This window comes from Diceros bicornis, chromosome 32 (genome assembly GCF_020826845.1).
Source record: "Diceros bicornis minor isolate mBicDic1 chromosome 32, mDicBic1.mat.cur, whole genome shotgun sequence".
NCBI lineage: Eukaryota > Metazoa > Chordata > Mammalia > Perissodactyla > Rhinocerotidae > Diceros > Diceros bicornis.
The window spans coordinates 20045073-20057724 of record NC_080771.1 but is presented as its reverse complement, the minus strand read 5'-3'; the positions used below and the strand labels follow the sequence as shown (position 1 = coordinate 20057724).

At 56.8% G+C, this 12652-nt stretch overlaps 2 protein-coding genes across 9 annotated transcripts in view; one reads left to right on the top strand and one right to left on the bottom strand.

The window, feature by feature from the left end:
* Positions 1-9417, top strand: part of SMPD3 (sphingomyelin phosphodiesterase 3) — a 32978-nt gene extending 23561 nt beyond the window's left edge. For all 3 annotated transcript variants that reach the window (XM_058528100.1, XM_058528099.1, XM_058528098.1), the window contains exons 4-9: positions 1620-1695; positions 1825-1980; positions 3601-3690; positions 3982-4045; positions 5935-6097; positions 6371-9417. In XM_058528100.1, the coding sequence (XP_058384083.1) occupies positions 1620-1695; positions 1825-1980; positions 3601-3690; positions 3982-4045; positions 5935-6097; positions 6371-6472 (651 nt within the window). In that variant the 3' untranslated portion in view covers positions 6473-9417. The remainder of the gene's footprint in view (positions 1-1619; positions 1696-1824; positions 1981-3600; positions 3691-3981; positions 4046-5934; positions 6098-6370) is intronic.
* An 80-nt stretch (positions 9418-9497) lies between these two features.
* PRMT7 (protein arginine methyltransferase 7) overlaps positions 9498-12652 on the bottom strand; it is a 44565-nt gene continuing 41410 nt past the window's right edge. For 4 of the 6 annotated variants that reach the window (XM_058528092.1, XM_058528095.1, XM_058528097.1 and 1 more), the window contains 3 exons: positions 11970-12130; positions 10964-11060; positions 9498-10703 (listed from right to left, as the gene is read on the bottom strand). In XM_058528092.1, the coding sequence (XP_058384075.1) occupies positions 10524-10703; positions 10964-11060; positions 11970-12130 (438 nt within the window). In that variant the 3' untranslated portion in view covers positions 9498-10523. Of the gene's footprint in view, positions 10704-10963; positions 11061-11969; positions 12131-12652 lie in introns of those variants that run through there. The other 2 variants (XM_058528094.1, XM_058528096.1) reach the window with 2 other exon arrangements.

Sequence of the window (12652 nt, the reverse complement as noted above, 5' to 3'; positions counted from 1 at the left end):
AGCCATTCCAGGAGCGGGGGGTACCATTAGGCTGAGGTTTGGGTCTGGAATTTGGGCAAGAAGTGAATGGTGAACATGTGAGTTTATAAACAGCCCCAAATCCAGGCTGTATAGCCCATTATCAAGTAACTAGACATTCATCCCCCCAGGCACTGGGAAAGGAAAGATGTGCATCCATCCGGGCTGGGAAAGGGGAGGAAGAGCCGTAGAAAGCTATGGGTGTTTGATGGTGTGCAAGTCCCTTTGGAGGAGAATAATGCCAAGGATGGGCAGGGTTGTGCTCAGCAGGTGCCAGGTGCACCCACCCTGTTGCTGCAGGCCCCTCAGCCAAGAACCAGCCTCTACAGTCTCTTTCCCTAGAGAGTTCCCAGGTCTCATCATCATAGAAAACCCAGTCTGGAATGGATTAGTAAAGCCTGGGGAAGATGGCTGAGGCTCAGGTGTTAGGAGAGCCCAGAGAGGAAGAGGGTGAGGAGCCAACCAGAGGCCTCTGGGGAAAGACACCCATGGAAGGTTGCAGAGAGCATGCCCAGGAAGACTCGCCCGTCTTGGCCTCCAGCAGCTGTGCCATGGCCAGAGGGCCTGAGAGAGCCGGCAGGCTGGGTGGCCATCCCTTAACTCCCCAGCCACAGCCCTGACAAGGGCTCAGGCTTGCATCAGGGTCACCACTGGGGGCTGTTTCGAGTTGCCTGTGATGTACACTTGAGATGCTTGTTTTCATTACGCCAACCTGTGGAGACAGACTGCCAGGGTCATCTGTGGTTGGGCAGGGAGCTGGGGAGGAGGCCCCTGCCCCACTCCACCCCGCAGAGATTCCATCTCCAGTGAAGGAGGTCAGCAGGGAGGTGAGGACTGAGGTCTGGGGAGAGTGGGGCATGAGGGCATGAAGAGGCCGCTGTGCAGGAAGGAGGACTGGGCTCAAGATGGAGGCCGTGAGGTACCTGGGGCCAGTCCATGGCACAGGTGCCATGGAGACACAGGCCACAGCTGTCATCCCAGATCAGGGGACTAACAGGGACCACAGCCAAAAAGCAGATGAAATGATTTCTCATGAAGCCAGAGCGGGAGAGAGCGAGCAGAGGGCGGTGTCCGAGGCCTCTTACAGTGGAGGGAGGTGGCTAGCTTTGCGTCTGGGCCGCCTCCCAGAGGGGAGCCCAACTTAGACTTCAGAGGGATGGGCTCCAGGGCGTGATCAGGTCTAGGCTGTGACCGAGGGAAGGAGGAAAGAGCCACCAGACAGGACAAGGAACTGAGGGGCTGGCAGGTGAAGGTCATCCATGTGGACACTCTGGTCACCAGGAGACAGCAAGCGTTTGGGGGGAAAATCTTCAGGGATTTTTGCATTTTTCCTCCTGAAAGCCTTGCGTGAATTGCTGCTGGCACTCACCATGCCATGGGCTGGTATTTCTTTATGCATCTGCCTCCCACACTGGGCCAGAAGTTCCTAGAAGCAGGACATGTGCTGTTTCTACCTGGGCCCAGGTCTAGCAAGGAGCCAACAGAGCTAAGCTTGTGAGGGTTTGACCTGGGGAGGGCGGGGGACTCACCAGGGTCCCCTGGTGCTCAGAGCAATGATGACTCGTGGGCTCCGGCACTGACCCCTCGCCTCCTCCCCACAGGTGCAGGTGGGAAGCACACCTCAGGACCAAAGAATTGTTGGGTACATCTCTTGCACACACCTGCACGCCCTGCCAGGTAGGGTCCAGTGGCCCACGCTTTTCGGGAGCTGGGGAATCTGCCCCCAGAGGGCTGGGATCAGCACCAGGGTCTGGCTGGGGTCTGGCTGCAGCTTCGTCATCTGGTCTCTGTGGTTCTGCCCCAAAGAGGACAGTGCCATCCGGTGTGAACAGCTGGACCTGCTTCAGGACTGGCTGGCTGATTTCCGAAAATCTACCTCCTCGTCCAGCGCAGCCAACCCCGAGGAGCTGGTGGTGTTTGACGTCATCTGTGGAGATTTTAACTTTGACAACTGCTCCTCTGGTGAGGTTGTCGTCCTCCCCATTCGGGTTGGCTACTGGGGAAGGTGTGGGTTCCAGTCACAGCTAGAAAGACGCGGGTCAGGCAGCTAGAAGAACTTCCTGCTCCTCGTGAACATGAGTGGGATGTTAGCAAGACTACGATTTTTCTGGCCCCTAGAAATCCTAGAATGAGAAGATCTCACACTCTGCCTAGAAAGCTCAGAGGCCTCCTTGCTGGAGACAAAGAGATGCCCTAAAAACAAACTTCTGAAGGAAAGGCTTGGGGCCTGTGAAATTCAGACTGAGGGCAAGTCAGCTAATAATATTCACCACGTCTTCATTCAGCTGTTACTTTGTACCAGGCACAATTCTGACCACTGTTCATGGGCATAGTGTTTCATTTAAGTCTTGTAACAACCCTAACAGTGGGCACTGTATTTTACCCACATAGTGTGGAAGAGGAAGCTAAGACCCAGAGAGGTTGAGTAACTAGTCCAAGGTCACACAGTCAAGAACTGGTTGAACTGGGATTTAAACCCTGGGAATCATGCTTTAAGCCATTAGGCTAAAAGACTAAAAGTTCATCATGGGTGAAATTTCAAATAATTAATTTAAATAATTGATCTGTGAATCAGATGATCATGCTGATCCTAGGGACCTCCCGGCAGTTGGAGCAGCTTGGAGCCTCCTTTGGCCCAAGGAGCTGGGTTTAAGGAAAACCTCCCTGCCTATGGGCTTCTAGGCTCCTTCCCCTCTGGCCACAGCCCCAGGAGAAATTGAGGATGGGTGGGCAACATGGAGTCTAGTCCTTAGTGAAAGCAGAAAAACTGAAGGTCCACTTGGAACACAGGGTGGTACACTCACCTGGTGGCAGCTGTTTCTATCTGTTCATGACCAGGGAGGCCTCTCTTGACAATAGTGGCAACTCCAGGGTGGCGGGGAGACCAGTGCTCACCATGGAACACACAGCACCCCCACTGCAGCCCGGGGGTCCCCTCACAGTCATGAGCTTCATGCCAGCTCCAAATGCTCGGTGGTCCCGGGATCTTCCTAAGTTAGGGTGGGGACCCAGCATACACAGGAAGAGGCTGTTGGGAGGGGGTCCCACCCCACCAGGCCCCACTCAGTGCCCTGTCCTTCCACCCAGGGGTCTCAGAAAGGCCCTTCTGGCTCCATGAGTTGGCAGGATAAACCAGAACCGGGGCAGGTCATCTCCATCTCTGAGCCTCGTGGGGTCACTCCTCACTCAGCCTGGGCACCCAGGGCTGGGAAGGGCAGGAGTCCCAGCCGGGGAAGCATCAACCAGCCACCCCCCACAGGGTTTGCCACAGGATCTGGAGACGCCTCGAGATCACTGTCCTCTGGAGCCCAAGAGGAACAGTGATCTCTGTCCTCAGACAAAAGGAAAGCTGAACACCAGGGGTGGAGGGGGTAGGGTGGGGGGCCATTCTCAAGACACAGAAAACCAGTGACAAATGAACCTCAGGCCCATCTGTCTGGGACCACAGACCCCACCCAGAGGCAGTTACCTGAGAACAGGGACCTGGCTGCATCTGGTCAGAGTAACCAGAGGTAGTCAGCCCTCCAAGACAGGGCAGACACCCCGAGCCCCAGAACGTTCCCTCCCTCCCTCCCTGCACAGACGACAAGCTGGAGCAGCAGCACTCCCTGTTTACACGCTACAAGGACCCCTGCCGCCTGGGGCCCGGGGAGGAGAAGCCATGGGCCATCGGTGAGCTGGGGCTGGGGCTGGGCGGGGGCGCGGGCTGAGGGGGACTGGAAGGGGCCCTGCCAAGGCCTGAGCCCCCCATGCTGAGACTTGACACTGCACCAAGGCTGGGCTCCCCACAGGCTTCCCAGAGAGACCTCCAAGACCTGCCCTCAAGATCCCACTGCTGAGGGGGCACTCAGCTGCCCAGGCCAGCAGAAACCCTCACCTGCCCCTCCTGTCCCAGAGAGGCAGCCCTTCTCGAGGCTGGCTGGGCCCTACCTGCAGTGACCGCTCCCACGCCCTCGTCCCCAGGTACCTTGCTGGAGACGGCTGGCCTCTACGATGAGGACGTGTGCACCCCTGAAAATCTGCAGAAGTAAGGACCCAGTTGTGTCGGGTGGGGGCGGGTGGATCCTGAGCTGGCTCCCAGGTCTGGGATGAGCACGGCACCCTGACTCAGGTGTGGAGAGACGGGCTGTATGGGGCAGACGAGAGAGCACAGCTCCACGGGAAAGAAGCCTGTGAGAACCTCGGGGACTGAAGCTGGGGGCAGGCACAGGCCAGGGTGGCCCCCACGCCCCAGGGGCTGGCCTTACCAAGGAGAAGCCTCCAAGTAGGCCTGGGGTCCCAAGGTGGCATTTCCTACACCAGCACCCAGAGACCGGGTCACTCTACAAGAGCATGCCCTGCCCCAAGCCCCAGTCTGCCTTGGGGCCCTGCTGGGCACAGGAGAAGGGACCAGAATCTTCCAGGGTGAGGCCAAGGGCTGCTGAGATCCCTGTAGAAGAACCCTGGGCATGGCGTCTGCTCCAGGGAGCCTGGTACCTAGTATCCACCAATTGGGCAAATGAAAATATGAGCAGAGCTAACACAAGCCAGTCATTTTCAAAGCAGAGACAGTTGCATCCCAGCCAAACTTCATTCTTGAATCCGATGAGACCTCCATAAAGGACAGATTTGAGAGGCCAGCAGCAGAACCAATTTATAATTCACAACCTGAGACTGTGCAGTCACAGCAATGGCTCCTTGCAGCTAATTTGAGCCAATTAATTAGATTATAGACTAAATCTGAAACATCATCCTATGCTGAGAAAATGATCTTTTTATGAGATGATGATTAAAAAATGACTATTAGTAACTCTTAGATCATGGATGCTGGAATTAATTATCAAAGGCAAAGGACAGTAATGGATTATATTTCTGAGATGTAACGATGTTCTGCATGTCATTAGTGTATTTATCTCAAGGCTGATAAAGACCTTGTAGAAACCCACGTTTGCTGGCTGTGCCTGTCCAGACGTCCCTTCCATTTGTCCAGGCATTAGCTGGCCTGTGCAGTGTCTCTTGGTGGCTGTGCCTCCCGTCCCCGACGTTGGCCTGCACTTGCCCTCTGTGACAGGGTCTCACATAAAGTCTCCTCCCCACTGATGCTGGGCTCCAGAGGAAATCAGTAGGAAGGAGTTGGCAGACAGGGAGTCAGAAGACCCGGATTCAGGGTGTAACACCCTACCTGAGCACCCTACCTTCCCTGTAGAACCTTGGCCAGCACTCAAGCACCCACATCAGTTTCCTTCCTCATCCTACGTTGTTCCTTTCTCGGCACACCTGGCCCCCGAAGTGTCCTGGGGCCCACAGCAATCATTCCTGTGTCAGAGAAGAAATGGAGGCTCAGAGGTTTGGTGGCTCAGAGACAGACTGACACAAGAGTCCAGTCCTGGGATGGGGCATGGTGCTCTCCTGGCTCCCTCACCCCGCTGCTGACCTGAAACAAGAGTCATGGGGAGTCTGAGGACTTCCAGGAGAGAAGGGTCCCTGAGATTCACTACAAAGACCAAGTTCCCCCAGACAGGCCCCGATTGGCTCAGAGCAGAACCCCATTACTCAGAGGGGCTGGACAGCACTGTCCCCGACTCAGCCATGAGCTCTGGGCAATGCTGGGTCCAAGTTGCAGCCACGGACAACATCCTAGTTCAGAAAGGGAAAGCGAGTGCTGGCCAGCCCAAGGTGGACATGGGACATGGGACATTCCCAGACAGACTTTGGAGTGGCCCAGTTCAGTCAGGAACTTGCAGGATCAGACTGTTTCCCTTCATCCCAGTCCCTTTTTGGGCCCACAGGGAAGACAGATCTTAAATGCAGGAGTTTGGTCTGACCTGCTTCTCTCTCACTTGGGGATGAGAATGTGGCTCCACACTCAGGACCTGGGGCCAGGAGGCTGGGGCAGGGACTTACCTTGCCTCCCTGTGCCTTTGTCTGCGTGAGCAGGGTCTTGGAGAGTGAGGAAGGCCGCCGGGAGTACCTTGCCTTCCCCACCAGCAAGAGCCCTGGGGCAGGCCAGAAGGGACGCAAGGACCTGCTGAAAGGCAACGGCAGGCGCATCGACTACATGCTGTACACGGAGGAGGGGCTGTGCCTGGACTGGAAGGCCGTGAGTCTGGGGCTGGGCTTGGCAGCCAGGCCATGCCTGTAGATAGGGGACCCTGCACCCTGCACCCCTTAACGGCACTGAGCTCTCCTCCGAAAAACGAGACCTGCCAGTCCTAGAGACCCTTAGGGCCCATGGGATCCTCCTACCCCTCTGGCCTCAGGAAGATCCAGGCCAGCCCCAGCCCAGAGGCCCCACTCCTGCCCTCTAGGCCTCTCCTTTGTAGGATGCCCTTTGGGTCTAATCAGGATGCTTCTGCCCCACCCCTTTCCACAGGAGGTAGAAGAATTCACTTTTGTCACCCAGTTGTCAGGCCTGACAGACCACCTCCCGGTAGCCATGCGGCTGATGGTGTCTGCAGTGGAAGAGGAGGCATAGACCAGCCAAGTCATGAGAAGCAGCTGGGCCTCTGCCAGCCCTTTGAGCCGAAGCCCCTCCCTGGCCATGTCCCCTCCAGCAAGCACCTCCCAGTGCTGGGGGAGGAGGGCAGGGGCCCGGGGGGGGGGGGAGCTGCGGTCAGTCCCAGTTGAGCCGGAACCAGCGCTGCCCTGTACCTCTGGGCACTCGCCGTTGGACAGAGGAGTCAGGCTGGCCCAGGAAGCCCTGGCTGCCCAACCAGTGCCATTCTTTCCAAACATGATTTTCTACAATCTACAGCACAACCTAGTTTGTAACCCGTGAGTTAGTATGAGAACCGGGTTTCTGTACTCTTTGTATCTCTTCTCAAGCTTTGTCCAGGGTTCATTATTTTTGTCTGCTGCCATGTTGTCTCGCATGCCTGCACCCTCGCATGCACGCTGCCTGCATGCCACATGCCACACCGTAACCACACAGACCCCTTGCTTGGGCCTCACCCAAGGCCAAACTCCAAACACAATCAGAACCAGCCAAAGAAGCACTCCTGGGCACAGGGCTGCCAGCTCACCGCCTCCAGCCGGGACAGCTCCCGAGCAGGGACCTGCTCGGCTGTGTCCAGTTACCAGCGAGCCTGGGCTCTTCCCAGGGTCTTGCATTCAAGGGCGATCACATTTTAAAAAGAAAAACAGAAGAAGTTAAGAAAAAAGACAACCCTTCACTTTAGAGGGGCTGCAAGCCACAAGGAGAACGCTGCTCTTCCTGAGACAGGCTCCCTTCCTCCCGGCACACCAGGGCCCCAGAGGCTCCCCAAAGATTCCGAAGTGGGTAATGGAACCAAAGACAGGAATCCCAGGAGAGCATCACTTTTTTACAAGACGAAGGGGAACTCATGGCATGGGGGGTAGGAGGGCTTCTGGTTTTGAAAGTGATCGATTCGTAGCTTCCCTTCTGTCAAAACCAACACATCCTCTTCTTTCTGCCTAATCCCGTCTCCCCTCTGGATACCTCTCTGGTTTGGGACCAATCCTTCTCTGGGGCCTGTGCCCATCCATGTGCTGGCTGAGCTCAGGAACCGTCCACCTGCCTCTGGGTGGGGCTGTGGCTCTGATCTCCCAGGCCCGTTCTCAACAGCAACCCAGGGGCTCTGGAGGAAGGGGCAGGAAGCCAAGGTACGGAGAACAGCATGTCCCCTCATCAGTGTGCAGGCTAGGGGTGGCAAGGCCAATGGTCACTGCTTGCCTGGGGCAAGGAGTGGTACTGGTTGGCATCCGGATGCATAGATCCCTACTCCGCTACTGTGTGACCAGGGCCAGCCCCAGGCACCCAAGCACAGCATGGCAGAGCCTGCAGGTGAGGCCCACAGCTCCCCGCACCATGGCAGCACTGCCTCTGCCCACCTTCCTTTTTAAACACACCTGGAGACACTGCCCACAGTCATGCAGGAAGGGTTTTGTCTGTTTCCAGGTGGGAGGCTCCTCCACCTCGGGGGTTCTTGACAACCCCCACTGGTCTCCCCTCCTCACAGTGCCCTGACCACGTGCCCACCTGGCTTGAAGCCAGCGCTGCCCAGCAATGCTGCGGGGTGCATCAGGACCCTGCTGCTGGGAGCCTCTTGGTGCCAGTGCACTGATGCTGTGCCTTGTCACCCACTGAGCTACAAGACAGGGACCAAGAGGGGGCCAAGCAGCCAGCAAGAGGCCAGACCCTGTGCTGGGGGAGAACACTCCTGAGAGCCACACCTGTGGTGGCACTGGTTTGTCTAAACCCACCTGGCCAGGGCAGCAGCTGGGCTGAGGCCTTTGCTGCCAGGAGCAGTTCCCTGGCCAAGCCCCCAGCCCCACCTCCCAAGTCCAGAGCCAGGAGGGGCTGCTCACCACTGGCTAAGCGTGCAGTTCCTCCTGGGCTCTCTGCTGTGCCCCTCCTCAGAGGGCCTCGCTTTCAGGGCCTTGGCTAGGCTTCCTGCAGTCAGAGGACCCCCCACTCCCAGGAGCTGCCGGAATCTCTGCTCCTACAGGTGGGGCCCAGCCAGAGGGCCAGGCCTGAGCTGAGGCCCCCAGGCTGAGTCGGCTGCCCAGGGGAGCAGCAGAGGCAGAGGCCAGGGCTCCTGAAGCAGAGAAACTCCAGCATAGCTCCCATGGCTCCAAGAGGCTGCCTTCCCCCCAGGGCAGCTTGGTGGGAGCCAAGGCACAGGGGGGCACATGCTTCTCTCCCTAACTCACAGGGCGCCTCAGGCAAGTCATACCTCCCTGTGCCTCGGTCATTTCCTGTCCTAACAAGGTCGCCTCTGCCCAGCCTGGCCCTGGCATTCAGAGCAGGGCCAGCCTGCCTCCTAGCTCCCCTCGCACCTCCCTATGGCATTGCCCAACCACATGTTTCAAGAAGTCTGTGGACTCCCAGGGCTGTGCACAAGCCAGACTTTTCCATTTTGATTTTTAAAAAAGAAAGAAAAGAAACATTGCCAGGACCTCAGATCCTGTGGCATCTAGGCCTGGGAGGGGCGGACAGAGGGGTCATCCAAATCCCCAACCAAGGCCCTACGCCTGCCCTGGGCCCAGCCTCCTCCAGAGAAGCCAGGAGGTGGGGGTCAGCTTTGGAAGGAAACAGCCCTTTTCATTTGTCCTAACCACCTTGAGTTTTAAGTATGAATATTAATCTTGATGCTTTTTAACTATTGTATTAACTTGCTAAGATTTAGAAATACTGTTTTAAAAAGAAAAAAAAACACTTTTTTAATTTCTGTATTTTTTCCTGTATTGTATCCTCATGGGACATTAGGGGTTTTATATGGTAAGCACACCTAAGGTTTTGGTAAAAACATTATCAAATATATATCCAGACGATTCTTCCCTAGAAGAAAAACAATCTTTACACCTGATAAAATATTTTCAAAAGAGAGGTGTTTTTTTCCTTTATTGGTGCTGAAAGGAAGGATGGATAATGAGGAGAAAATAAAACTGTGAGGCTCAGGCCCTGTGTTCTCCACTTATTTGAGCAACAAGCTGGGGCTGGGCCCTGCTCCAACTCCACCCCTGGGGCTGCATGGCCAAGTGGGGCTGTGGGGGCAGTGCTGGGGGGGGCCGGCCTTTCCTGCCTCGCCCTGCAGGATGGGCACAGCCCATGTCTGCCCTGCACCGGCAGGAAACCAAGCCACTTGGGTTCTCTTACTTGGTGTCTCCTTGTTCCCTCTGGAACTGGGAGGAAACAGCAAAAAGGCACCTTGAGTGTGGGGAGAAGCAAGGCTGGGGCCTCCTCAGGACTCTCTGGCCTTCCCTGGCAAGGCAAGGCAAGGCCAGGCTGGGGTGGCTGCACCGTACCCATCTGCCCCAGACTTCTGAGGTAGTGGGAGGTCCTTCGTTAAAAGGAAGGTACACGGGAAAAGGCTGTACCTTCTGGTTCTCTCTCTTGATGGCTGGTTTCCTGGATCTACATCTCAGGAACTGCTTTGGGACAGCCTCCTCCCTGTCCTCTCAACAGCAACCTGGTGTCTAGGTGTCGAGTCTTGGTCACCTGCTGGTGCTGCACACTGAGGCCAGACACTTAGGAATGTGGCTTGGTGACGTTACCCAGCAAGTGAAAGGGCCAGAACCCCACCCTGAACCCGGCCCTGCCAGGGCCTTCAAGGCCTGGGGCCCAGCCAAGAGTCATCATCTCCGCCCCTAGAAGCCCTCCTAGCTGGAGCCAGGCGGGTCCCAGAGGTTCCCAGAGTGCAGGCCAGGCCGGCTCCCACCACGAGCAGCACACCCACCTCAGCACTGTGCAGCCGAGAGCAGCACCCACCCTGCCCAGCCCAGCTGACTACAGGGCTCCACTCCTTTCCAGGGAGGGCAGGAGGGAGAGTGCAGCCTTCGAGCTTCTGAGCACTTCAGAACCACCACATGGTGAGCTCCCTGGCCCCTCCTCGACTCCAAATTCAGCCAGCAGCCCATAGCTGGAGTGAGGAGCCGGCAGTGCAAAAAAGCAAAAAAAAAAAGGCCAGGCTGGGCCCTGAAAGGAGAGGCACCTTCACTTTCCTTCCCAGAAAGCCACACCATTCAGGAGCCCTTGGGCCACTTTATTTCTCAACAAGTGAGGGTCAGTGCCCATCATCCAGAGCATCTGAGAGTGTGAAATCCATGGTGATGTCTCCAGTGTGGGGGTGGAACTCCACAGCGTAGCTGACTGTTCGAGAGCCGCCCAGCGGTGCTCTAGGGTCCAGTGTGGAGCTGAAGAAGTACACAGCCTGCTTGCAGTGGGGGTTCCAGCAACAGTCCTCCTGCAGGAGGGGTAGCAAGAAGGCAGTGAGAGCTCCTAGCACCCAAGCGCCCTCCTGGCCAGCCTCTAGTCCAGGCAGCTCGCAGTGGGAAGCTGCTGCTCAGAACCAGGTGACCCAGGGCCAAGTGACCTGGGGCCACTGAGTTATCATCTGGCTGAATGAGCCAGGAATACCCAGAGCACGAGTAAGCGGCGTGGCCTCCCCCAGCAGCGCCTGCTCTCAGGGTTGGCCCACTTGGGGACCCGCATGTCCAGCACTACCTTGTTCTCTGCAGGCTTCAGGAGGCCAGTGCTGACCGTGCTGTCCTGAGTCAAGTGGTATTCCATCCACAGGACGACCCCATGGCTCCTACCAGGCCTGGGAGGGTGGGGCAGGATGTCGGGCCAAACAGAAACAGCCATATGAGAGATGAGTGGGCACACCCATGGCTCCCTTCTGCTTTCCAGAAACCTCTGGTCTTCCCCACTTCCATCCTGCCCAGTCAACAAGCTCCCAACACTCCCCCTGACTAAAGGCTACTCGGTAAAATACTGAGGAAAAAGAGTCACAACCCAGGGCCCCTACTCACTCCTCACGGCCTGGCCAAGCACTCAGAATAACTGTGGAGCAGGACCAGCCTCCTCGGCCTGAGGTCATGAAAGGCTTGGTCCAAGAAGGCTCAGAGCACAGCCCTGGCAACAAAGGCTGGAAGAACCCTAGCAGATACCCTGGGTGGCAGGCCCAGATGGGTATCCGCCCTGCCTCCCCCTTGTCAAAGAGCCCCGAAGGGTTCTGGGCTCATGGCCTCCACCCAGTTAGAAGAAAGTTCTTCCTCTGGGAAGAAGCAGCTCCTCCCTGGGAAGAAAGCTGGAGGTGGATGAGCCTGACCGTGCCTCACAATGAGCAACTCTTGCCAATTCCAAACCTGCTTTGATTCTCAGGAGAGTTCAGGAAAATAGTCCAATGGGTAACCATAGCAACCAAATCACGTTTCTCTGCAGCTGTAATTCAACATGCCGCTTAGCTCAAAGGGAGCCTCAGATGCTGGGGAGGATGAGCAAAGCCTACTCTGGCTCTCCCCCCAACCCACACACACCTAGAGACACATCTGCTATACTCATGGCCACTTCAGACCAGAAATGGCAAGGCCGAGTCAAGGAGAGCTATCCCACTCGCTTGAAAATGGCCCAAGTAAGTGTTTAGCCACACAGGGCAGTAACTGCTAGACAGAAAGTAGGCCCCACCACTTTCTCCCCATACTCCCCGCACCCTGGAGCCTACACGCACCTCCTCAGCTCGATGGAGCCCTCAGCACGGACAGGCTGCGGGGGAACTGGCTGCCGAAAATCAAAGGTCAGGATCTGCCAGGGCTCGGAGAGGCTGTGGCACGGGTACTCCCACAGCGGGTGGGGCTCAGCTTCCTTGCTCTCCTTGAAGTCCAGGGCACGCTGAGGAGGGAAAAGAGTACAGGGGTCTACAGAGACAGAGCCAGGCAGCCCAGGGGACAAGTGGCTCGTGCCCCATATCCAAGGTCTATGACAGTGGTCCCTCACCTCCATGGCCCGGGTCCCTCAGGGTAACTGCCACAGTCACGGCAGTGGGTCCTCACAGAAAGACCACAGGTGCCTGGATCAGACCAGCTGGCTTCTCCGTTCCCTGCCACCACTCACGAGCCGTCTCCTCGGGGAGTCACTTCACCTCTCTAAACCTCATTTTCCCTCTTTTTAAAATGGGATGACACTACCCATCTCACGAATTACTTTGAGAACCAAATGTCTACATTGGTGAAAACACCTGACACTTGGCCACTCATCCATTCAGTGACCCTTCCTGAGCACTACAGCTGCCAGATAACCCCAAACGAGGCTCCTAGTCTAGAAGGAAACGACATGGAGACCAGCAATCGCAGGGCCTGGGGAGCACTGACCTCTGGTGGACAACTGAGCTGGGCGAGAAAACTGCCCGGAGGG